The sequence below is a fragment of the Pezoporus occidentalis genome, unplaced genomic scaffold (genome assembly GCF_034315485.1).
Source record: "Pezoporus occidentalis ecotype Australia unplaced genomic scaffold, CSIRO_AGI_Poc_V1 ctg93, whole genome shotgun sequence".
Classification (NCBI taxonomy): domain Eukaryota; kingdom Metazoa; phylum Chordata; class Aves; order Psittaciformes; family Psittacidae; genus Pezoporus; species Pezoporus occidentalis.
The window spans coordinates 3,537,957-3,563,920 of NW_026916294.1; the positions used below are offsets into that span (position 1 = coordinate 3,537,957).

Consider the following 25,964-nt stretch of genomic DNA (forward strand, 5'->3'; position numbering starts at 1 on the left):
AGATTTCTCTTTGGTTAAAAAGCTATGTCCTTAGTGGTAGTGTAGAGCCAACACTTTTGCTTTGAAAGAATTCATGTAACTTTCGCCTGTTATCTTTTCTTTCCCCAGAGTAACTTGGAATTGTTTCTTTCTTCTAATTGTTTTTGTCTTCATCCCTAAAACAAATTGCAAATGATCAATTTATTCAGTTTATATGACTTAATAAAACTCACTTTTTTTTTGCCAGAAAAATATATTCTGAAATCTGAACTAACTGAAAATTACTTTCACATATAGGTTATCTGTTGTGAAAACTATTTCCTAGTATTGAGTCCAGGTCTGCAATTCCTTACTCTGCATTTGATGCTGTTTGCTATCAAAAGTAGTTTAATAGGAAGAGAGCTGATAGGAATTTATGATGGTCTGTGAGAAATATAATGCTTTCACAGTGGTCTAGCGTATTTTATGCGATACATTCTGTTCTCAACTATGGAGGGCTCTTTAAGCAAAATGACCTTTGTCTTAGCATTCATTGATACATCACAACGCAGTGGCTCTGAAGAGCATTGCACGCGTCTGCTACTGCTCTATGAGGTACCAATTTGAGTTGACTAAAACCAAATTTTATTAGATGCTAATACAAAAGTCTGCATTATTTTAATGAATGTGGTATTTGCACACCTAGTCTTCCTTTTTATATCCTGCATTTGGTTTTAAAGAGAAGTATGATATAGTGCCACTTCAACCTTCTTTGAAGATTTGTTGCATAGTTCTAGTAATATATTGTCCTTTCTATGAACAAAAAGCTCCCTTAAAAAGTTGAACAAAATTAGAGGGATTTAAGTATATTTCTCAAAACACTGAATTTAAAAGGCATGAGATTTTGGATCGGAGACCTATCGCTTTCAGTGAATAATAACACTAAATGACGAAATTGGGCACAACTTCTCTTACATCTCTATTTAACTTCACTTTCAGCTGGATCAGGTCTTCTGTATTTTTATTGAATTAGCACTGTGGCTTCACTAAATTTTCTTCTAATCAAGTCTAGAAAACTTACTCTTCTATATGTAATGCCAGTAAGACATTCATCCTTTTCTGTTTGACTTAGTGTAGACATGGTTTTGTCAGGCCCAGTAATTTTTTTTCAGCATTATACTTCGTCATGTTTCATGTAGATTATTTCTTTTTCTGGTTTATGTTATAGGAGACTGAAGCGATAGTCCTCAGCCACTGGAGAAATTTTTATTGCAGGATACATATAGTGTAGGAAGAGCAAAGGATTCACATATTCGCATGATTGCAGGGAGATGAATGTTATTATTCTGCTGGGTTGTCAGTTGTTAATAATTCAAGGTAGCAACAGCTGAAAAATAACTATAGCAGTTACACCAATCATGTACTCTTAATCAAAATGTAAGGACTTTCACTAATGAGGCAAAATGAGGGCTAAGTTTGCCTGAAGCTAGCCCTGTAGTAGCTTTAAGCTAACTGGAACATTTCCTTTTTACTTTTCAGGTATAGGATCTGAATAAAGTGTGTGGGACCAGAGCATTGGCATAACAATTCCAGACAAACCACCAGTGCACAGGAACAGGTAGTTGTGCAGCACATCAGCAGTGGTTTCCCTGCACCCTGAGAAACAGAGCACAGTACATCGTGGTTGGTTTCCAGAGTGTGAGAATAACTTGTAGCACATCAGAGCAAGCTGTATTAAGAGGTAAAGGTCCCTTCCCACTGTGTTTGGCATCATGTGTGTGAGAAGCCATGCAGTGGAGACAGGCAGTGGGTGAGAAACAAAGCAATTCCACCTAATGAAGCTTCCCTCCTGCTGACTATTGGGAACATGATGCTCCCGAGTACTTGGATGTATTTTTCTGTCTGGGCAAACTTGACAAGAAAGCAATGACTTCTGTGCTTTTGCACTAGTATTCAGTATTCTGAATTGCCTAAGAAGCACAACTAACTACCAAGGAAAAAAATTATAGCTGCTTTTTTTGGAGCATCATATACACATGTGCTGCCTAGATACTTCATCATTGATGTATTGTAAGTCTGAGACTCCTTAATTAGAATAACAACTTGAAATTGCATGGAATCAGTGCAGGATGCAGTTTGTATCAGAAATGTCCATAGTAATTATCAAGACTAGAAAAGAGATGACCTAGACAAGATTTAACTGAAGCATCGTGACCAAGGGAAATTAAATAAACACTCAGTGTTCCTGTGAGATGACAAAAGTGAGTCCCTGATCACTCTCTCACAATGTGACTTTATTCAAAACTTTATGGGCGGGCTAATTCAAGGATTACTTCTTGCTGTTAAACCCCCCCCTTCCTTGTCTTCAATATGATTTCAAATGGTGAATTCCTTTAACTATACGTTAGTAGTTAGTGAGAACATATGTCAAATTTCTACAGAGAAATAACTGCACCTCAGACAGTGACCCCTGTGTACACTTAGTGGATCTTCTAGAGGAAGCACCTATAAATCATTAACTGTCTATTAACAATTTGATCAATATGTTAATCACAATCAAGTTTTGGGACTTTAAACAGAATGCGTTAGGTTATGTGATTAAAGACTCCTCTCCGCGGCTCAAAGAAGCATAGAAGCACCATGGCATATGGGGGAAATGCCAGTAACTCAGGGGTTTACTGCCTGGAGGTGCTGGACATGTCATAGGATGTTGGGGAAGAACACTTAGGGATTGTAAAAGATCTAAGGTGTGATGCTTAGAAGAGGAACCAAAGATGGGGAAAGGGATAGATTGAGGTGGTTTGAGGAGGAAGCACTATGAGAAAACAAAAGGACAAGGGGATAAAAGAGGAGAGCCTTGTCACAGAGTGGCTGCTGGAGGAACTAGGAGGTACAAGCCAGCTACTAGTGAGACCATGGGGTCTGGGGCTGACTAAGACCAATTTGCATGTCTGTGTCTCTGTATAAAGCAACTGGAGCAGAGAGGATCTAAGGGCCAGCTGCTGGGGCCATGGTGTATGTATGTATTTTCCACTAATGGACCTTCATCCTGATCAGCTGGAGAGGGGAACAGGAGGTGGCCATTGGTGCTGTCTGTGTGTGAACGAGCATTTCTGTCTGGGGTAATGTGTATGTGCTTATCATCTACTAGCATGAGAGAAGAGCAGTTCCTGGTATCCTCTGGTTACCATAAGGTGAGCTTTCCTCTATGTGGGGTACAGTTGAGTATGGGGGTGAGAGGGACCAGTGCTGAGGCAAATATATGGATAACTAAAAGCAAGATAATCTTGTTTGTTCTGGGCCATCTCAGGGCTTCTGTAAAAAGAAAAAAAAAAAAATAAATTACTTTTTCTGTATCTTTTGTCCTGTTTATCTGTAAATATTGTTATATATGTTCAGCTGTTATTTGAATAACATTCTGTTATTCGTTGTGATCCTGTCTAAGGATGGACTGTGGGTAGTGTCAAGAGAGGTTTCTTACTCGGCACTCTCTATCTAGCATGAGCTCAGCTGCAGTTTTGAGTACACAAAGGATGCAGCTCCTCAGCTTCAGCAGGAAGGTAGGCAAAGCGTGCAAGTCGTGGTGGCTACGCTGCTGCAATGCAGACTTTGGTGCTTGATATGCCTCTGCTTCCCTCCTTCAGACAAAGTTGCAGTTGCACCCAAAAGAACGTGATCTGGTGGTCTTCTGCCGACTGAATAAGGTGATGTCCTGATTGATTACAGTTAATGAAAATACAACATGGTACTTAGGATTTGTTTTCCTTTTTTAAGAACACGCTTACAAAGTGAGGAGCTTCATTTCACAAATGTTAATGTCTGGCTTGTGGAAACTAATGTGCTATTTCCTGAGAAATTTGGAAGTTTCTAAAGTTTCTTTTGATAAGAGTTAATCAGTTTACTGGAACTGTGTGTGCAGCTTCTTCACTTTTATTTTTACTAGATGCACGATAGAAAAGATCCTTCTATAAGCAAGTTATTGCAGTTACTGTGATCCTGCATTAGCATTACTAATATACAATAATTCCATGTTCCCTTAGATCCTTCCCTTCTCCTATGAATGATCTACAAGAGCAGCAGTTTTACTGTGTTGCAAATATACAGTTTACAAATACAAGAATTATTCATGATACTGTTTCAGCTTGAATCTTCCATCCCAGAGAAATGAAAGCATTGATTGGCATGAGTAATCCATCAGGGGTATGTATCTTTTTGTCAGCTCAGTATTTTTCCAGCAGTCATGTAATGGAAATGAGAAAAACTTGTGTGCATGTTTGTATTTATGCACTAATGGCTGACAGTTTTAATTATTCTTCAATATTTCTATGTAAGGCACCAAAGATTGATTCCTCTGATTGCTCAGAATCTTCCTCAGCATTCCATCAAGTTTATGAATAACCTGTAATGACAGATGGCAAAGTGCATCTCCTGACAGTTACTGACTGACTGCCATTGCTGAGACATAAAGGCAAATGGCTACACAACCGTCTGTAGGAGAATGGCAATACTGACTCCTCAAAATAAAATCTGTGGTTAACAACTTATTACACTTTTTTTTCTAATTGTAGGTTTCTTAGGTTTCTTCTTTCAGAACCTCTTGGAATTGCATGGAATGAAAGCTGTCTACTGTCAGGCTAGTTAGTTGAATTTCCTGCTTCTAACATTTTTCAATAATAGGGAATAATGGAAACCATTGTAAACTGTGGGCCAACAACAGTTTTCTAGCCTGTTGGCAAATATTCTGTGATGAATATCAGAGTGTTACATGGAACACAATAATTTTCTTAAAAAATAAATTAATAAAAACAAATAACAAGAGTTGGACCAGGCTCCTGACTGCGTATTTGTTGCCAGTATGTGCTGCTCCCTTCTGGCTTTCTTGAAGACTAGAACATAAAACACTTTAGTGGAGATCATCATCAGTAGCTTGTCTAGCACGTTACTGTGAAAGCCATGCTTGCAAAGAAGATAAAAATTAATCTTTCTTCTTTATTAATACTGTTTGAAGGGGCGTCTTTGACTTCCCTTACTAGGTTCTAGACTAGCCCTGCTAGAAATTCAGTATCTGTTAAGTCTGCAGAGCTGAAACACATGAACATTTGTTGTTACATCTGAAATGAAATACTGATGACAAAATTCGTAACTCACAAGACTGAAAGCTGGTAGAATTAGATTGGTTATTAGGATAAAATTCTTCCTTGTTAGGTTGATGAGGTGCTGGCACAGGTTGCCCAGAGAAGCTGTGGCTGGCTCATCCCTCTCAGGGTGGACAGGGCTTGGAGCAACCTGGTCTAGTGGATGGTGTCCCTGCCCGTGGAAAGGGCTTGGAACTGGATGAGCTTTAAGGTCTCTTCCAACCCAAACCATTCTATGATTCCATGAAAATAAATCCTGCAGAAGGCAAGGTCATGAACAGCTCAGTTCTCATAAAGTGGAAAGTTTAAATATGTAAAAATAAATTATATTTATTTGAAAATCATAGGGGTCCAGCCTACATTGCTTCATTGCTTTTTTATTTTTCTTTCTTATGCCTTTTTTTGTTTTTAATAAGAGTTGCCATATTAAAAGGTATTTGTTTCTGACCTCTCTATAATGCTTAGGCTCCTTCCAGCTCCCAGCAGGAAAGAGTCTGCCAGCTGAGCTAATTGTAGAGTTGACTATTAAGGCAAATTCTGAAGGCACTTTCTCTGCCTTTGGTACCTGCAAACTAAGAAAGAAACCACACATGAATTTCATACTGACATCATGAAATTTGACTAAAACATTCATAAAGCAATAATAAAAGTATTTAGTTCATATGAAAAAAAGAGTGCGGAAGAGTACCGCCAATGTTTCATAAGGACAGCAATGGCTTTTTATCAGGGAACAGTCTGATTTGCAGTCTTGTCAGTTCTGATGCAGTATGTTTAGGGGGTTGTTCACAAGTTTCTGTATCTCTACAACATGTTGTTAATTTTGTTTTATACTATATTGTTTAAGTATATAATTCTGTTCCTTGGCCTCTTTGTGCTTCTCTTGAAACTGATGTGTTTTCTCAACAGCAGGGCTAAATACATGTCCAGAAAGTTTTGGAAGTGGATCCAAGAGGAGCTGTACTGCTGACGCTGTCAGGCCTCCCAGTATGATACGGGAGATGCCTGCACTGTGATGGAGGAGGAAAGGTGAGCACTCTCACCGTCAGCAGGTAACTGTTCTGCTCAAAGGTGTGTGAGTTTCAAGTTACAAGTTATGAATCAGAGAATTTGTGAGTTAGAAAGCTCATGAATTAAATAGTGAATTCCAATGCAAAGGGGATTGAGCTCTTGTTTGTTGTGTTTGTTTTCTTTCAGAGTGAGCTCAGAGAATAGTTTCATTTACAGAGTCTCTTGTCCTGAATATCTGACAGATCCAAACAGGCTATGACCTATATGCTTTTTTTTTTGTCCTGTGGAAATACTTGGTTTTGCTGTGTAACAGGACCTGTTTGGGAACAATCTATGTTACATCCATAGAGCAGTCACATTGACGGAGTCTGATCAGTGTCAGTGTAGTTAATGTGAAAGTAATTCAGCGTGCTGTAGGCTGCACATGTGATAGGAAAAGAACTACTTGAAAAATAAAACCCAAAGCCAGAGAACATGACACTCCACTGGCACTATGTTTTGCATGTGAAAATTCAGCATATTTTGAAGGTAAATGGGAGCAGTCCTGCAGCAAAGAGAGACCCAAGAGGCATTTCAGCTGGCTTGCACAGGTGAGCCTCAGGGGCTGCAGGGGAACACTGGCTTCCACCAGTGTATACTTTTTATTGCCCATACCTCTGCAAAAGCCACTCAAGAAGATTCGAAGAAATTTCTTCTCTACTGGATCCTGCATGGGTGTCAGAATGCTTTGGCCTCAGAAGTTGGGCATACACTTGCATAGTATTTGCTATTTTGAGCTGTACTTTGGTACTCTACCAGCCTAAAGAAGGTGAGATACTGCTTTTTTTTGGAGAGGGTACAGGTTGTGCTGCAGAAATACATTTGATTCTGGCTTCTTCATATTATACCAGTAAGTAAAATTGTCCTATATAGTATGCAATACTAGCTAGCTGGTATCTACAAATAGGTTTCTTGTGAGTTCGTCGATATTTATCCATGTAATTCTTGGGATTCCTGGCACAGCATGTGTTACAAATATTCCTTCACATGACTACAATACAAAGAATTTGGTGAAAAGCTGTAGGATTCAGGTGGATCTCGCTGCTTTGCTGGTTTAGCTTGTTCTGGTTATTTTTGGTTATGAACACTGAGTGCACTATTTACAGATTTAAAGATTTTTATTTAAATATGTTTCATTATGATTCATGCTTATGAATCATATGGAAAAAAAGTGGTTCCTCCTAAGATTCCCCTATCATTCCTGAATGCCCTTAGATTAGTTTTGTGATGTTTTAGGGTCAAAATTACTTTAGAGACCTTACTTCATATCCCCTAATGAAATACAGTGCTTGCTTTAGCATGCTGTACATTTTTCTGCATGTGTTCTTTTTAATTTTGTTTGCTTTATTTGGTTAGGAGCATGTTATCCTTCAATCACTTTTGCAGTAATGTGATTTATTCACACACAGAGGCCTGACCCTACATATATCTGTCATATATAACAAAAAAAAGGTAAAATACTGGAAGTTAATTTGACAGCCACGTAGAATGTTTCCGGTTACAAGTATTGACCACGTTCATGCAGTTATTCAAGTCAGCAAACATAACCAAAACTGCTTCTCAAAATAATTGCATCCAGATTCATAATAGAACTTAGAAAAGAATCGTTTGTTCTTGGATTAAAAATGAACAGTTTTCAGCTAAACCTGGCCTAGAATAATAGGAACATATTGGAAGTCTCAGTTCTCATCCTTTCTAAATGTTTCATAAACCCCAAGTATTTATAAACAGGAAAATCTGCAGATAAAATGAAGCCATACGTTTTAGCAGCTGGAAAATGCTACTTTCTTCAGCACTCTAATTTTCTGTATTGTTGTAGCTGGTCAATGTTAACTTACAAGTAGCTTCAGTAGGAGCTTTGCATGTAAATCGCCTGTGCATAAATGGAAAAACAGATGAGTTTCCTGCAAGTACTTAATTATTCATTGTATCTCTTGAGATTCAATTTCCTTAGTATGACATTTATTACTGATTCACCAAGCCAGATTCATTCATATTAATGTGTTTGAAAAAATCATGTTTTAAGTGTAAGCATTTCAGATAAATAAAAGGATTAGTCACCATTTACATCTTCAGGGAAAGCCACATGGTCAAATCGAGCACGGATGAGTTAGCCCTGAACAGAGTTTTCCTTTTCATATATCTGGCAGTCAGGCAGTTCAGATAAAATATCCATACATTTCTTAAAGTACACTTTGAGCTTTTAATTATGAAATAAGGTTATGATTAATGAGAAACTGGGGAAAGGATGTAAGCTTTATGCATTGGGGACTCAAGAAAACTTACAAACAGACCATTTTCAAGACACTGAAGTACTAAGTAGTTTTATCTTTAAGAAGTCCACTTTAGTGCATTGTGACTTTGAAGGGCTAGTAACATCTGATTGTTTCACCTGACTGCTTGCGTTATTAATGTCTCTCTGAAATTCCTACAGCTTTGAGTGTCTCTCCGTGATGCACAGAGCCATAGTACAGAAATTGTCGAGAGAAGTTACTCTTGGCTTCACTCAGCATTGCTAAGTAGCAGTTTTCACCAAAACCTGAATTGCTTTCACCAAAAATTACCCTTACTTCACCTCCCAGTCGCTGGGTTTCACTGCTGTGACCCTCCGCTCAGAGGTTGGTGTGTTGTGCACCAAGGCTGATGCTACAAAGGCCAGGCAGCACAGCCTGGCTCGGGAGAGCTGTTAACCCCCAGTGCCCTGCCTTGTCCCACCCACCAGCTCTCAGTTGCAGGTAACAGCCAAGTCAGCGTCCACAGAGCCAGGGGGCTCTCACTGCCTTTTCAGTGCCAAAAGAATGATGATTGCATGATCTGTGCCTAAGTGGAGAAGTATTAAAGCTATTGCCTGTAGTGGAAAAGTAAGTCTTCTCTTTAGCCGTGGCTTAGTTTATGTTAACTTCCAGAGCTTAACTGTTAGAGGTACTATTTAATTCTGCATGCCTATTGCTAGTATAGCTGCTTCTGTATCAAAAAATGTTTTGCCTATGTATTACTATTGTAGATTTGATACATATAGAATCACAAAATAGTTTGGGTTGGAAGAGGCCTTCAAAGGTCATCCAGTCCAACCAACCCTACAATGAGCAGAGATCTTCAACTAGATCAGGTTGCTCAGAACCACATCCAGCCTGGCCTTGAATGTCTTCAGGGATGGTGCATCCACCACCGCTCTGGGCAACCTGTGCCAGTGTTCTACCACCCTCATTGTAAAATATTTCTTCCTCGCATCCAGCCTGAATCTCCCCTCCTTTAGTTTAAAACCATCACCCCTTGTCCTATTGCAACAAGCTCTGCTAAAAAGTCTCTACCCATCTTTGTTATAGGCCCCTTTTAAGAACTGAAAGGCTGCAATAAGGTTTTCCCAGTCTTCTCCAGGCTGAACAACCCCAATGCTCTCAGCCTTTTTTCATAGGAGAGGTGTTATACCCCTCTGTGATTGTTTTCGTGGCCCTTCTCTGGACCTTCTCCAACAGGTCCATGTCTTTCCTGCACTGAAGGCTCCAGAGCTGGACACAGGACTCCAGAGCTGCAGGTGGGGTCTCACCAGAGCAAAGCAAAAGGGCAGAATCACCTTTTCAAATCAAATAGTTTAATTTGCCAGTTAATGTACAATTAACTGTTTTCCATTTGTCAACCATGTAAACTTTAAGTTCCTACACTGCAGAAGCAAATATCCAACCACCACCTGATTCGTAGTAAGGCATGCAGCTGTTCTAAAGTACGAAGTTCGCTCTGAAGGCACAGTGGGGAACCAGTCACCTCTGCAGATTTAATTCACTAGTTATTTTCTTACTCTTAGGATGAAGAGCACCTACACCAGCTGGATGAGCAAAACAAAATGCTGAAAGAAAAATTAGTATCTCGTCTCCGGTTTGAACCAGATAGGGCAGAGGCACTGCTTATGGTAAAAGGCAGGGATATTGTGTGTGAGCCAGCTGACAGCAGTGAAAACAACATTAAACAGGTGAGAATGTGCATGATCTTAAACTAGACTGTGCGTTAGTATTTGAATATCTATTTTGAATTGCAGTTAATATCCTCCTAGCTATAGTTATACTAGAAGTCTGACTTAGAGTTTATTGTTACAATTATATATTGTCTTAAGCTACAGTGAAATACAAAAGCATGTACGTTCCTGAATCCTTTCTAAATCTGGATGCCCAACAGCCCAAAATGAGATCTTTAAAGGCTCTTGTCAGTTGCTGCTAACCCTGCACTCATAAATCAAAGCCAGCACTGTTGCATTTGAGCTTCTGGACTGAGCTCTGGGCCTGGGCAGCTGTGACTGTTGAAAGTGTCATGTTGCTGAGCTCTTAGGGATGTCTTCAGAGTGGTCCAAACCCAAACTATAAACAGACTTGTAGTTGAACACAGGGGCTTGTAGAGACTCTCCGGGCATTTGGAACAGCATAATTTTTGCACAGCTAATTCTGTTTGCCAGTGTGGCTTTGGGGATATTGGGATGTTTTGTCAGACTCAAAGGAGTGATGTTAACGTAATCCCAAGATTTAAAATATTTTTACATACAGTATTTTGGTTTTTTTACAATTTCTTTTTAAAATCTGGCTTCTGTCTTGGACAATATTACATGAACACGTGTTAATTACATATTTGGTGCCTGTGTCATCATGGGAGTGAAAGGCTTCCTCCTAGGAACCTCATAAGGAAAACTTCAGAGGCTGCTACTTATTGCGAGGCATTTACCTGGAGGAAATTTTCCTGAGTAGCTATTAAAATGTGGGAATTTGAAAGAAAAACAGTTTTGCTTAAAACCCAGCTAGAGTCCTGCAATTGTTGGTGAAATCTCCTTAATTTGTTATAACCAACCAACCTCTGTCTTTCCAAAGCAGAGTACAATGTAGAGCCTTGCATTACGTTCTTGCTTTTAGCAAATATGCACAGTATGAGTTAGCCTTCATCATTTAACTTATCTTCTCATAACAGTAAACTGTAGCTCTCAAATATGAGATAGAGACACTATATTCTGTTTTACATCATCTTAGCTTATTCAGTATAAACTCTTTATTCTTATCTTTCACATACAATAGGAAAATTCTGGTTTATGTTGCTAATTTGAATAACCAAAATCAATTTTATATACTTGAATGCCTTACTCCCTCTATAAATCCATGTAAATGAATCTAATTTACATGATTAACAGAATTATTTTCATGTAGTGTTTGACTCAAGTGTCCTGGAAAACAATTTGTTGTTTTAAATTTGAAATTTCTTTTTCTGAAGGTTTTTACCTATTTGATAGAAACAGAAGAAAGCAATTTCATACTCCTTATGAGATACTAGACTTTCATTTTAGTGCTCTGATCACCGTTATTAAGTAATTTCTCAAGATTCTTTTTATAAGCAAATTTTCATACACAAAATGCTGGATATCTTAACTCAGAAAAACTCTGTAATGAAAGCTGAGCTAAGCCATCAATTGGTTTGAAAATGTTTTCCATGGCTGTTATATATATATATATGCCTTCTTTGATTTTTTTTTTTCTAGATTTACTATATGACCAGTCACTCAGTAGTTATTGAAATTAATTTATTTCTCTGCCCTTTGTTCCCAGTCATCCTCAGCAGAGGAGAAATACCCTATTCTTCGCACAGCAGTTTACAGAGCAAGCAGAGAAAGAAAACACAAAGCAAGGATAAGAGAGGAAGGCATTTGTTTTGGAAATGTGTATGTGAAATTCTAGTTCTTTATGATAACTTCCTGTTCTCTGCTATTTGAAATTTGAAACAGCAGTGGGTGTCTTCTACTGAATTAATTGACTGCTTCCCTGTGAAGCTTGGACTGATGCTCAGGATAAAGCTTACAATTTTTGGTCATTGCAATAGAGTCTGATCTCGTTTATGTCACTGAAAATCTGGAGAAGTCATTGCAAACACAATACAGTCTAGTCAAGAGGGAATGACAGACTATATGAACCCGTGCAAATGTATTCCTATGTACTGTGTTGCTGTCACATGTATACATGAAGACAACTCTAGTTTTCAAATTTAATGATAGAATATGATGGCTGAGTTGATTTGTTTAATGTTTACTGTCTGGAAGTGAAACTAAAGGTGTGTTCACGTTGCTCTCGGATGCTGTATCAAAACCCCTTTGAAGTGGCATGATAAGGTGAACGGATGATGTTAGTGGCCAAGAATTGAAGATTCAGAAAAATAGAAAATTACTGTAGTGGGATCAGTGAAGTCCAGGATCCTGTCTCTAATATTAGCAGGAGTAGAGGCTATTTAGGGAGACCACACAAGCCTGCGTGGCTACCTTCTGTGGTCCATTTCCCTTGTATTCCCCTTACATCCATAGGTATTTGATTATGAATGTTTGGGGCTGTAGTGCTGCTGTGTATCTATTTATGAACCTGTTGACCCCGAACTTTTCTTCTTCGTTTTTGCACCTCCTCATGCTGTCATCTTCCACAGATTCCTGTGTCAGGAGGCTCTAGAAGTTCATAATCCCCTCTTCTGGCAGTTCATCTTTTGGTTTCCTTTCCCTTTTACACAGGTGATGAGGAAGGATATATTTTTTCTGAGGCTGAAGAGGCATGCATGCCTTCTTAGAGGCAAACCTCCCTGACTTTTGTAGATTGGATTAAAACCACACTTAGGGAATTTTATCCTAAATAATTCTGGGGTTCTGTTGGGTTTTTGTTTGGGGGCTGGGGGGTGCTGCTAATGAAATTTGTTTGCCAGTTCCTTCTCAATGGATCTTGAACTAATTGATCTCTTGCATCTGAACTCATATGAGACCTGTAGACCTCTGGAGGATGTGAACAACTCAGTTTGTGAAAGATCAGGTTTTGTATGATAGGACCTCAATTTTCATCAGTCCTGAGCTAGGCTCAGTGGTCTCCATCTCACACATCGGGAAGTATCTGACCAGTAAGGATCTGCATTCTGGTTGCATCATCAGCCACCATACATGCTGCTGATTGTCTGGTTTAATTAGTAGGTGATGTGAGAGAAATTGAAGATGGAATTATTTCTGGGGAGTGATTAGGGAAGTATTAAAGCATGGATTAGGAAGCTGCCAGTCTTCATTAGTTTCAGTGCTCACAGTACGAGTTATTTTGTATTTGTGTATTTTGTCTACTAAAAGTTTTTGCTTTTTCTTCAGAAAAGCATGTTAAGTGCTGCTGCTAGTATATATCAGGGACTGCTAACAAACAGATTTCTGTCTCATCCTTCATGGACAGTATTTGACTTTGCCAGCACTGTATCATTCATCAGTTGAGAGGAATCTTATTCAGGGTTTCATTTGCTGAGGTTTTGCTTTTTTGCTCTCACTGCTGTTTCCTGAAGGCACAACTCTGCTTAGGACAGACCTGTGTGCACAGGCTGTGCCATCCAGTTGAGCACAGTCCAGTTCTCCACTCCTTTTTTCAGATTTTTCTGAAGTTCTTTAAGGAGCCTTCAGTTAGCTCCCAGCCCCCAAAATAAAGGATGCCCCTATATCTTTGAATGAAAGAAGATAGAGTCTCCATTCATAGACTCAAGTACAAGATAGTTGCTAACCACCATAATTCTTCTTTCCAGCCAGGGTTTGTGCTTTTTTATCTTTTGGAATAAATGCTCATATTTGATTGCATGTTATCACATGGAAAATGTAATTCATAGCGAATGAGGGCCATTACAGGGGAAGTTTATACTGATCTATTGACCTAAGAAAGATGACGGCAGAGCAGTGCAGTGCAACAGTGTCCTAGCTGGAGGAGAAAGAAGTTATGGAACAGAGAACTTTTGAGATGATTTTTTGTTTTCTTGTGCAAATAGCACTCACTCCTTCCTTTTAGTAGTTTGTATGTTGGAATTCTGTCCTGGAAGAGAAACTTCAAGACTTTTGCATTGATATTTCATTCTTTTGTGCATATTTAGTCTGTGTAGGCTGTTGCTAAAGCAGAAAGTTCACGCATGTGAGTTTTAGACAGTTTCAGCTGCTTCGAAATGATTCTTCTTTGATGCCATTGCCACTCCGATGTAAGATGGATTATGAATTAGCCTTTTCAGTCTGAATTATATAGCCTGAATTTTTTACAGCGTATTCACAACAGAGTTGGGCCAATGGCTGAAGTATAAATATCTTGATTTGTTTTCCCACCACTGTTCCAGTGGTTTATTTTTGGTTGTTATTAAAGATGTAATTGGGTAAATGAGAGCAAACTGTGCGTGAAATCACTACTTCCTTGATGGGTTTTATTTATTTTCCATTTTGTACTGAGATGGGAACTTTTTTTGAACTTTGGAGATTAAAAATGTCTCTAAACTGTGTGTGCTTTTAGTGCAGGCAGAGGCTGTCACCTGCAAGCTGTACAAGAAGCTGGTGTCGCTAACTTTTCTGTGTTCTTCTTTTCTTTGCATTTCAACTGCTGCTGGTTGTTTTTCTTATGTTTTCACACAGGCAAGCTAATGTAGTGCATACACTTTTCAGAGCTCTCTAGCTTAACCTTGAATTACATTTTCATGTGTATTTAACTTAAGAGATTTTCAGATTGGTTTACAACTCCAAGAACGAACTTGAAGAACCCTCAAGATAATGCAAATCCTGTGCTACGAGGTTCTTCTTTGTATGCTTTCTCTAGGAAAGCATTTAATTAACAAAATACTGCTTATTATATCATAGCAGATACCGTGCTGTTCGAATTACTAAGAATGAGAACAAATTATAGCATTGATTTCTTTTTTTAAGTAGCATTTTCTTAGTTGTGTTTCCTGGGCCTAAATTTAGCTTAATCTTCGAGCTCTTTTCGGCTAATCAAAATAATATGGTCAGGAGCTATGCAATCCTGCTTCTGATGCCGATAACACAAGAGGTAGGGCTGTAATTTTAGTTTGGGTTCTTTCCCCACCCTCACTGTTATCTTATTCATAGTGAACAAAGCTCTTCTTCTGTGTCCTAGGACAGCTGTATCCTCATCATAAATGCAAACCATTTTACAAGTCTTATTTTAGTTGATTGTTCTATTTTGCCTGTAGAACTGAATCTTCTCTTATTTTTTTTCCTTCCTAAAAGACTATATTGTTCAGTTTTAGACTCACAAGAATACATAAGGAGGGAAGAGAACAATCTGTTTGTCAGCCTACTAGCATTTCAGAGCATGAGACAAAGTTAAAAAGCAGCACAACAAAACCAACATCCTTAATGTCAAAGAGTGAGCATTTGAAAATGACACTTCCCACAACTTCTGCTTGCAAAGGAGCTCAGCATGGTTTTGGCACACCACCTTTGTCTTATGTGCATGTTAAAAAACCCAAAATGACAGAAAGAGGGGTAATAAAAGAGATTACTTTCTTTCCTCATCGTTGTAACTGTTCTTTTCGAAACAGTTGTAAATGGACAGTGTCCCCCAGTGCATTTCTAACAAAGAATACTGTAAGTCACTGGTATTCCAGGTTTTTACTTCAGGTGTCATCTGATAGTTAATTTTCTTTTTTTTTTCTGCTGAAAATAACAGATTTACTAGGCTTCTAATATTTGGTGAGATGTAATACTGCAATGGGCAGATGTAATACGAACATACACTCTGTCCTTCTCTCTAAAGCCTTTGGAAGGGAATGATCTTCTTCCTCTGGGCATTTAAGGGGATGCAAACCACACTTTAATTGTAGGAGATGAATATAGAAAAGACTCTTGCAAAACTACAGATCTTTCAAAAACCAAAAGGGAAAAAATGGAATAGTGGAGATGTAAAACAAACTATAACTCAGCATACCAACTGTAAAGTGCATAAAAGTGTTTATTCTTATTTTAAAAAGTCAGTTATCCATGCTTCCTTCATGTGTGGATTTACCTGCTGAAAGTTTCTTTAAGTGAGAAGGCTCTGCAATGGGTCTCAAAAGTGCCTTTTCCAGTATGCTATAATTAAAACTAAATGTGCAATTGTCTTTTCTATTGTCCTCCAACCAATTTGGGATTTTCTGAAGAGTGAAGTGAGATCATCTCTCTGAAGTACAAAAGCATAATTCATGGTTGTATGTTTGACGAAAGGAAACTACTCACAAAGACTTAGCAGCTCTTGTGATAGCAATTCTTGCTCTTTGAAAGTCATTGTAAGTTTCAAACTGATGGCAATGGGTCAAAGTTTAAGCAGATCTGCAAGCTGAAGCTCATTTACTGTCAGTAAATTCTGGATTAGGCTTTGAATGAAACTTGCAAAAAACATTTTTGAATCAGTTGTGTCCTATATGTCTTCAGCACATTGAAAAAGGAAATTGAGAAACTGCCTTGTAAAACAAAGCATTGAATTGTAGGGTGGCTCTGGCTGGGATGGGGTTAACTTTCTTTGAAGCAGTCTGTATGGTGCTGCGCTTTGCATGTGTAAACTGCTAGAACAGTGTTGGTAAAGCGCCAATGATTTGGGTATTGCCGAGCAGTGCATTTCATGGGGTGCAGGCTTTCTGTCTTTCAGAATAGATGAAAAGGTTTTCTAGTCATAAACATGGCCAAGCAAAAGGCAAAGTGAATGTTATCCTCCATACCCCATAGGAAACAAGTGCTACATTTCCCATTCAACCATATTGAATGATGATCTTGAATACAAGTTTTAATATACTGTCAACAAAAAGAAACAGCTTCATTAAGCCCATCAGAATGCATCTGGGGAAGTAGACACTGCAGAAATTTAAATTTGTAGGAAGATTAACAAATTAGAAAGTAATTGTGCATAATGATCTGCTTTAAACGACTCGTATTTTCCTTTTTGATGTGTCAGTTACAGATAATGTTAGAAAGACTGAAATGCAAACAGCAGTATTGGAACCAAGTTGCCATAAAAAGGCTCGTGAGCAACCAGAAGTTGAAAGACCTTCTAAAAAGCCCTTCAGAACCAAAGTTTGTTCTTATGATAGAACAGGTATGTAACTTGCAGCAGCATGGGGGAAGACTGTGCTATCAGTTATGCTTGTACAGCCAGTGTCTTAACTTCAGATTTACATTCATTTAATGGAGAATATATTCAACTAGCTACTCATCTCTTTCCTGTGTTCAGAGTAAGTGTACACCTGTAAGGAAAAGCTGTAAATGAGAGAGTACTGTAATTTTAAACTCTATTTCAAAGGCTAATAACTTTACCCTCTGTATTTACTTTTTGATGTTTGGGGTCTTTTTTAATACCTGATCTCAGAGCAGAATTTCAGCTAGCATTTGAATTTTTTATTTTATTTTTTTATATTTCATAGTTAGCTACAGTAAGTTTTCTTTTAATCAGGGGATTTGCAAGGAGTAGTTATGTTTCCCACTTGCCTTCCAGGAGTAGGGTGGAGGAAAAGAGATTTTGGCCATTATTTCTCCATTAAAGCCTGAGGAAGTGATACCACAACTGGATTTTGTTTTTGGCTTGTCTACAGTGTTTTCTATGCACATTGTAATAGGGGTTAAAAAACATGGGGGAAAAAATATTTTTAGTGCTTTCCAGGACTTCTCAAATTGTTTTCCATAATGCTTATAGTAGTTTTGTTCAGCTGGGGAGTTGTTCCTCTATCCTGGACCTGATTGGTCTGATCTCTAAAAGGGAGGCATGTTTGCATGTAAAAAGAACTTTCTTTTCAATATTAAGAAGAAAAATAGTTATTCTTTTGTTGTCAACATTCTTTTTGTTTAGCTGAGATTTTGCTCTGACTTCAGAAGCCTTTTCTTTCAGTCTTTTAAGCATTTGAAAAAGTCTTTGGCCTGTAAATCATGTTTTCTGCCGAGTACTTTGAATTCTGCTGTGTAAATTACACCAAAGATCAGTGTTAAATCTCAGGAAATAAAAATTGCTTTGCAGACATTTGAACCACTGCTCTTCAGCTGCAGGGAAATTTGGAGTAAGACCTTCTAGGGCACATTTTCAGTGTCTTCCAACTCAGTCTAAATAACATTAGAACAATCCCCCACACTTGTTAAGGCTTATGGAATGAAACTAAGGAATGAATGGCTGGCTGGTTGGCTTGCTCGTGCGATGAATCCAAAGATTTTGTGTTTAAGGGAGGGAACCCCACAACCTTTTCTTTTTTCTTCAGAAGCAATTGATGATGATGCTACAACACATATCTTGAGGCTTCGAAGCAAACTTGGCTGGCAAACAAATGTGCAGTCATCTGAATTGTTACCTGGAGAGGCTGATGTGGCCAGATTTCAGAAGTTCACACTTAAGGTGATTTTTACCTTTCTTCTCACATCCTGTGCAATTAATTACACAGAAATGATGTTGGTTATGAATCTAAAATACTTATTTCCTGCAAGTTTTTGCTGCTTAAAATGGACAGATCTGTTCTTAGAATCAACAAAATGTTTAAAAAGAATAAACTATTAGAATTAATTCTTATTAGCAGAGTTGAATTGTAATTTTTATATATAGGAAGTGGAAACCACATTATGCTTTTCAATGGTCAGAACCATAGCAGGGTTCTGGGAAGAAATGGTACCTAGAATAATACTGAAAGGAGAATAGTGGTACCTGGAACTACTTATTCCATCTCTGGTTGCATAGCAATCACTTAAACGTAGCACTTAGCCAATGCTCCCAATAATTAAGCTGTTCTAACACTAAGCGGACTAGTGGTCATGTCTGTCCAGATCAGACATGCCAATCAGGAGGGCAGTATTTGTTGAGTGATACTGGGCAAGCTGTTCTTGGTGTAGCCGCATGGGAGCTTGCCTGTGTTCTCTTACTAGTTTGGTTCATTCAATGACAGACACACACGTATCTGGTTTAATTATAAGTAAACATTATAATTAATGATTAAGTTAAATGCACGCTTTTTCATGAACAAAAAATAATAAACAATACAGAAAAAAAACCACCAGGTTTATTTCAATGTGCACAATGTTGTGAAATATTTTGGACACAAAATGAAAATAAAATTTGTGTTTATCCCTTGGGACTTCCCATTTCAGATATGACTGCAAAATATTTAGGAAGCATTATAGTTGTCCACAAGTCTACAATTTCTTCCAATTAAAATGATGTATTTTCAAAACGCCTAGATACCACTGATGTCTCTAGTCTTTAACTGTTGGGTGTTTGCTACTTAAAGGCTTTGTGGTGTTTTTTAAGCTTAACAATGCTTAACAGTTTTTATAGGTGATGAAATTGAATTATTGAAAAGTTTCAAGTTTGGATACGAAATTTAGAATACTAACAAGGTCATGGGAGACTTTTCTCAACAAGAAATAGTAATATTGAAGTAGCTGCTGGTAGAAATGAAATATTATTTAGAGTGGAAATAACAGAATTTAAAAATGTGATGATAAGAGAATAACTTGCAGGTCAATTATTACTAAACTTGTTATGCGGATGTTTGAATACTGTATTTATGTTTTCATGATCAAATCTAGAGATATATGACTTGTAATCCTGAAAAACAAATTGTATATCTACATATAAATAATTTCCTCTTTTGACAGACACCTCTAGTGCTAGAAGATAGTGGGAAATATATATATATTGTCTTCAATGAAACAGGAACAACTTTAAAGCTCCCTACAACCCGTACGATTTACAGGTTGTCTCTGTGAATACAGCTATGCATAGCAAAATATATTGGACTGTTTCAGCTTTGTATGTGTCTAAGGTAATGTTGTACAGCACACAGAACAATATGAGGCTAGAGATTTCCACAGGAAGAATATTTTGCTTTCTGTTATCATCTTGCATTCCCATTGCAATTATGTGGCTTTCTTTGCTTACTGGTCCCTTCTAAAGACAAGTCCTCTGCTGGCTTTGAGCTGAATATAGCTCATCCTTTTGCTCAGGCGTGTGTTTGGATCTTGAACCACGCTGTAGTTCAAGACTAGCGGTATCAGAAGATGGGTAACTTCAAACTTAGCACTCATTACCTACCTTCATTTCTGAGCACAGTAATGTACAGGGAACACACGCACATCCTGCATGTCCTGATCTCAGACAAGGGCTGAGACATACCCTCTGCTCTGTTCATGGGAATTGGTAGTGTTTATGACTGACCTTTGCTTTTTCTTCCTTCACTCTTTGCATTGTAAAAGATGAGCCCCTAGTGACTTACTGATTAGTCTTTGCTTAGTCTTGGCAGTATTTTCTTTTTTAAAAAACCAGAAAAGACCAGAGTTTATTCTGTATCTCAGAATGAGGTCTCACAGCTGGTTTAAGCCTGTGTAAAGCAGCTAAGAGACTGGCTCTAAGCCACCCTCTCCATTGCACTGGCACTGGTGGTTTCATGGCCAGTCTGTTGGATTGTCTGGCTAATTTAGGTGAAAATGAAAGAAAATACTTTGTATGTGTATTTGTCTGCTTGCCAGGTTAATTGTCAGTCAGATTAGAGAGCTAATCCATCTCACCAGGAACGCAGAGTACCGATATTCCTAAAAGAAGTGTGCTAAAAATAATACCTTTTAAGAATATGAGCATCACATTGCAGGATGTTTCATCAGTTCTTAAATGTCTTTGAAGACAACTCAACTTTGAAGCCCTTTTTCTCTTTAGCATCAGTAAATTTTAGAGCCAGTATGACACTAAACTTGCATGGAAGAAGTGATAATTGCATCATTTACATAATTGGATTGTTGCTGGATGCTAGAGTGAAACTTTTTGTTGTATGTATGAGATACTTAATTTAAATGTCAGAAAATTATACACATACCTTAGAAACTCATGCAATTCCTATTGTTAAAATGGGGAAAATGTGTTTTCTACCAGTGGATGTACTAACCTTTTATAAAACCAAATTGGAAAAAAAGAACAAGTGTTGGGAACCTGACTGGGGGAAAAAACCTACGGCCTCGTTTCTTTGCCTTCAGAAAAGGCACTGTACTACTTGCTGCAGTACAGAAATTTGAAGTACAGCCAGGATTTAAATACAAAGTGACTTGTTCCAAATCATTGGTAGTAAAAGAGCTGCTACTTGCTTTGGCTAACCCACAGAATGATTAATTCAAAACAATTATTGGTGCTTAGTAGCCAGTCTTCTATCTTTCGTACTCCTATGAAAGATAATGAAGATTTCTATGTAAGTACATCCCTGCGTTGCCAATTTACTGTGTTCTTGCCAGACTCCAGTCTATAATTTGAAGCTAATTTACAATTCACATTTATATCCTTTCACATAGGAGTACACATCCTCTTAGGAGAATGAAAATCTGTTTGCTTACCTTGTTGTTGTTCTAAGATGCACTTTGTCTACCTGAGAGGTATGGCAGAGGTCCGAGAAGTGGTTTTGGAGTTCACTGCTAGAAGCTGTTATGGTGACCTATCTGCCCACATTGTATTGGAAATCTTTCCACAGGTCTAATTCTCTTTTACTCTTTTTTCTCTTTTTATGTAGTGGTGAAATTGTCACATTTTTCTGGCTGGCTGTTTTGGAAACATCAGTAAAAACATGATAGCTGAATTTTAACCTCTTGCTTTGACATATATTAAACATCCATCTCCTGTACCTATGTTTCAGTATTTTATTCGTATTGCTTCTTGGTGGGATATGCTTGTTTCTGGTTTATTTTTGGCTTTCATCTCTGGAAGATTGCTGAAAGTGATTCAGTTTTGGTACTTGACCCCCTGTCTAATGTTTGAGTTGCGCAGGCAAGATTTTTGTGTGTTCATCAGTCATGACAATGATGATATGAATTTCACACATTTTTGCAATTGTATTTTATGTTTGCCAGTGTCACATTCCACATATAAAAATTAAACAATGTCATAATAATCCTAGTTCATTACACGGCTCCACAAAGTTCTGGTAATATTTGTTGTTATGAATATGTGTGTATCTATGTCAATTAGAGAAGGAAAGATTGCTGCCGTGGGAATGCTTAGAAGACAGATCAGCCAGTTTTAAACTTTTAAACAAAATTTCACCAGACTGACTTTCTTTAACTGTGCGTTTGATGCTCTAACTGTGCTGAATGCTTAGTTCATATCCATTATCAGTCACTATCACTCTAAAGTCAGTGAAACCTTCACAATCTCTATCTGTGAGTATGCAGAACCACAGAGTAGATGTGGTGTGTATAGCGCAGTTCATGATTGCCTGGGTCACTGTAGTTCAGGAGGTAGGACTCAAAACCTGTCTACAAAGGGAAGCTGAAACAATAATGAACATGTTGCAGCTCTTCTCCCTGCCCGACCACATGGGGCATTCTACCCATTTATAAACGTGTTGTGTTTATGCTGGTTCTAGAGCTGCAAAAGCTTAATGAGTACTTTCCCAGGCTGAAGCATGTGCATTGTCCTGTAGCTTGGCTGGTTTTGTTTGCTGATTTTCCTCAGCTGCTGTTTCTATTCTTAAAGCAAAAGTAAAGCTTGCCCAGCTTTGCGGATGTGTGGCAGTTTGATCGCTGTTCAGTAGCCAGGAATTATGGATTCTGGGACCCTTTGTTTTCAAACTTGGCCATATTTTCAAGGCCTTTACTGTTATCCTGTCCTTAACCGACATCCCCAAAAGAAACATCTGGTATCAAGGTCCAGTTTACGCAGGACATTCCAGCACAAGTTGGTAACAAGCCTAATGGCCAGCACTGGGGCTTAGTGCATAAGGCACAGTTAATTTAAAGCTTCTGGTTTGTTATTGGCAGTGGTGATGCTAAAATAGTCTTGGGCACAGAACAGCTCATGCTGTTACAGTAGCTTAGGGATGCTTATGTTTGGGTTTAAAACAAGCTAATACTAATGTTTGCTTAGTGCACTTTTGTGAGTGCAGCCAGCCTCTTCTTTAGCTCTACTGTTCATAAATGTGTAAGACAGATGAAGAGGTGTGGAGCAGATGTAGAAAGGGGAAACTGGCTACATAGATCCACGTCTGTCTCCCAACAGCACCAGTGCTGTTAATGAGTAATTGCAACAGCAAGTGTGACAGTCTGTAAAATTTTTATGCATAAATAATTATTTCTGTTGCTTCTAGAATGAAGAAGTACTTTCTAGTCTGGAAAATCGGTGTTAGAAGCAAGATGTACAAGACCAAGTCAGCTTGAATGTAGGCTTGTCATGGGAAGAGAATAAAGAATACTTCATCCCCTGCTATATGCTTTACCCGTTTGCATTTGCTTTCCTTAAGTACTTCATAAAATCAAAGCTCAGGGTTCTCCAGATTAAAATTCCAGGCTCCCTCACAGCAAGATTAATGTACCAGAAAGCTTTTATTAGTGTAAGTCTTCCATGCTGTTGTGAACAGGTAATCTGGCATTTGTATAATTGTCTCTGTTGATTTATGTTTGTCTAGTGCCAAGCACAGTGGGGTTCTGCTTTATAACTAGGGATTTGCGCTAGACACAGGATGAAAATAGTAATAATACAGTCTTGTCTTGTAAAATGACAGTGGTTGCACCAAATCCAGGCTAAATATGGGCTGGATGAGAAGATGGTTTTCAGTCTGCATGTTGAGATGAGTAAACAAAATCCCATAACACTTCATCTATTCTCCTTAAGGCCATCCTTTATTGGCATGGAAATAATACTTGTATTATGTAGGTTTGATAATGAGAAAGACATTGTTAACTCCTAACAAGAGATTTTTTTCTCCCCCTTTTATTGAAATGTATCCTATTTTTAAGAGGTTTTTAATTAGCCTTGTGTTAGACACTTTCTGGTGTTTATATCAAAATGGTTAGCCTTATGCTGAGAGCATAGGGATTAGATCTTTCACTTGTGCCTAGGGTAAGGAGCTGGGAAAGGTTGATGGCTGTTTTCTTCCATTTGAACAGTTAAGTGGAAAATTCATAAACTGTCAGGTGGTCTTTTGTCTAATTTTAAAGATACTGAAATAGGAAAGGTATTTGAGTAAACAGGGTTTTTAACTGCATAAAAGCTGAAAACTGTCTTTTATGGAATGCATCATTAAAAATAATACATGATGAGTTGGCTTCTGAAGAAAAAACCTCATGTTTTCTCCTTGGTTGGCATTAGTCAGAGACACTTTCATTAATTCATACATTAATGCTTAACAGATACATAGCGCTTTCCCTTAAGCAGATTTTTTGTAGGTGGCAAGTTCATCAAAATTCAGTTGGGGCACATTAAATGACCTGACTATAGAATATTTTTAGTATGTTTTATCAAAATGAGATTTGTCTCTTGAAACGTGTCTTATGTCCTGAAATCATACAACTTTAAACTTCTATAACCCTTTCATAAACTACAAAGTAGTCCTGATGCTCTTCACACTTCAGCACTTGAGGAAATTTGTGGGAGAGCTTTTCCTGGAGACAAAGATGGTGAGACTGAGCACAGTCCCTGTAGAGTCTGTAAATTTGTTGAGGCTTTGGATTTGGCTTTTTTCTTCAGTATGTTGAAGACCTTCTTAATAGGTGGGTTAGGGCAGGAAATCACAGAAGGACTTCCCATGCTATGTTGACTACACAGCCTGCTTGTGCAACTGATTTTTACTCAAACGATTTAGATCTCTGTGCATGAAGAAAAGCAATTCAAAAATTATTTTGTTGGATTTGTTCAAATTCTTTATGTTTTTCAAATGTCGTCTTGAGGCGAAGCTCAATCTCTTCAAGCTCTGAAGTTTATTCATGCGATCAATGGTTATGCTTTGGTTATTTCTTAACCATTTCATACATGGTTATGCTATTTCTTATTTTAAAGTCATTTTAAAAAAGTCCTCTAAACATGGATAGTGAAATCCCAACACGTTTGAATTGCACATTGGTTTGCTGTTTTTTTCCGTCTTCTGTACAAAGGTGTGTACATTACAATCACAGAATCATACAATAGTTAGGGTTGGAAAGGACCTTAAGATCATCTATTTCCAACCTCCCTGCCATGGGCAGGGACACCTCGCACTAAACCATGTCACCCAAGGCTTTGTCCAACCTGGTCTTGAACACTGCCAGGGATGGAGCATTCACAACCTCCCTGGGCAACCCATTCCAGTGCCTCACCACCCTCACAGGAAAGAATTTCCTCCTTATATCCAATCTAAACTTCCCCTGTTTAAGTTTTAACCCGTTACCCCTTGTCCTATCACTACAGTCCCTAATGAAGAGTCCCTCTCCAGCATCCCTGTAAGCCCCCTTCAGATACTGGAAGGCTGCTATGAGGTCTCCACGCAGCCTTCTCCTCTCCAAGCTGAACAGCCCCAACTTCCTCAGCCTGTCTTCATACAAATCACATAACCAAAAAAACCCTCAGTGTCTATGTTTTGAGTTGGAGACCATATAATGGCTTTGTTATCCAAAACAAGAGGTTGTGATCTTAGTCCACTTACATGTTTGTTCTGCCTATACAGTGCTCCTTTTGGGTGTGTATTCCCCCCCTCAGAACTTGGAATTTAAGATTCTGTTATCAGGAGCATCTGCTGAAGAGACACCCTCCCTTTGAATACTCCAGTGCTATCAGCCAAAGGTATAAAACTCATTGCTGCTTCTCATCATCTTACTAGTACCCTAGTCCTTAGTGTGTCCTTGCTAGTACTTAGTGTGACATATTTTAATAATGTTATTATAAAGGAGTTACATGTTAAATAAAGGAATATCTGCTATCATTTCAGTTGTCCTAAATTCTCAGATTTTGGATTACTCCTGAACAACTGGTTAAGATTAATATGAATTATTTTTGAAGAGTAGAGAGATTTTAAAGGAATCTTATGTAAAAATGTAAGAAGAAAACAAATATTCTAGAAAAGACCAGGCACTCAGCAGCTCTCTGGACTTGCTAGGAGAGAACATAAATTACGCCTCATGGAAGAAGTGCTCTAGCTATAGTTGTTCAAGGATTTTTGTGAGAACTAAAACCCAGTCCTTTACCTTTGAGAAAAATAATGTGTTTACAACAAAGAAAACCAGAAATGTCAAAACCAAAGCAACACTGGTCTCACAGCCATCTCTCTTGGTGCCTTTTAGGTTCAAGGTCCATAGAA

General features: G+C 38.2%; 1 protein-coding gene and 1 long non-coding RNA gene across 3 annotated transcripts; one reads left to right on the forward strand and one right to left on the reverse strand.

Moving 5' to 3' along the window:
- Nucleotides 1-5,407: 5,407 nt before the first annotated feature.
- Nucleotides 5,408-8,553, reverse strand: LOC134157154 (uncharacterized). The gene is made up of 2 exons (XR_009962210.1): nt 7,901-8,553; nt 5,408-5,665 (listed from the first exon to the last, which is right to left on the reverse strand). It is a non-coding gene; the product is annotated as an uncharacterized LOC134157154 (long non-coding RNA).
- A 296-nt stretch (nt 8,554-8,849) lies between these two features.
- Nucleotides 8,850-19,747, forward strand: DNAH14 (dynein axonemal heavy chain 14). 2 transcript variants are annotated; one of them, XM_062605761.1, is made up of 7 exons: nt 8,850-9,001; nt 9,943-10,047; nt 11,717-11,829; nt 15,186-15,304; nt 16,865-17,005; nt 18,153-18,286; nt 19,540-19,737. In XM_062605761.1, the coding sequence occupies exons 2-7, from the start codon at nt 9,982-9,984 to the stop codon at nt 19,648-19,650; spliced, it is 684 nt and encodes a 227-aa protein (XP_062461745.1). In that variant the 5' UTR covers nt 8,850-9,001; nt 9,943-9,981; the 3' UTR covers nt 19,651-19,737. The 2 variants fall into 2 exon arrangements, with proteins under 2 accessions (XP_062461745.1, XP_062461746.1); XM_062605762.1 differs by lacking the exon at nt 8,850-9,001 and adding an exon at nt 9,568-9,675 and having other exon boundaries at nt 19,540-19,747.
- The last annotated feature ends 6,217 nt before the right edge of the window (nt 19,748-25,964 follow it).

What these genes read in the sequence shown, in the direction of transcription:
- DNAH14 (XM_062605761.1), top strand. Translation starts at nt 9,982, where the DNA reads ATGCTGAAAGAAAAATTAGTATCTCGTCTCCGGTTTGAACCAGATAGG. An exon ending in AACATCCTTAATGTCAAAGA is followed by an intron (nt 15,305 to 16,864) that starts GTGAGCATTTGA and finishes TTGATGTGTCAG; the next exon opens with TTACAGATAATGTTAGAAAG. An exon ending in TTGTTCTTATGATAGAACAG is followed by an intron (nt 17,006 to 18,152) that starts GTATGTAACTTG and finishes TTTTTTCTTCAG; the next exon opens with AAGCAATTGATGATGATGCT.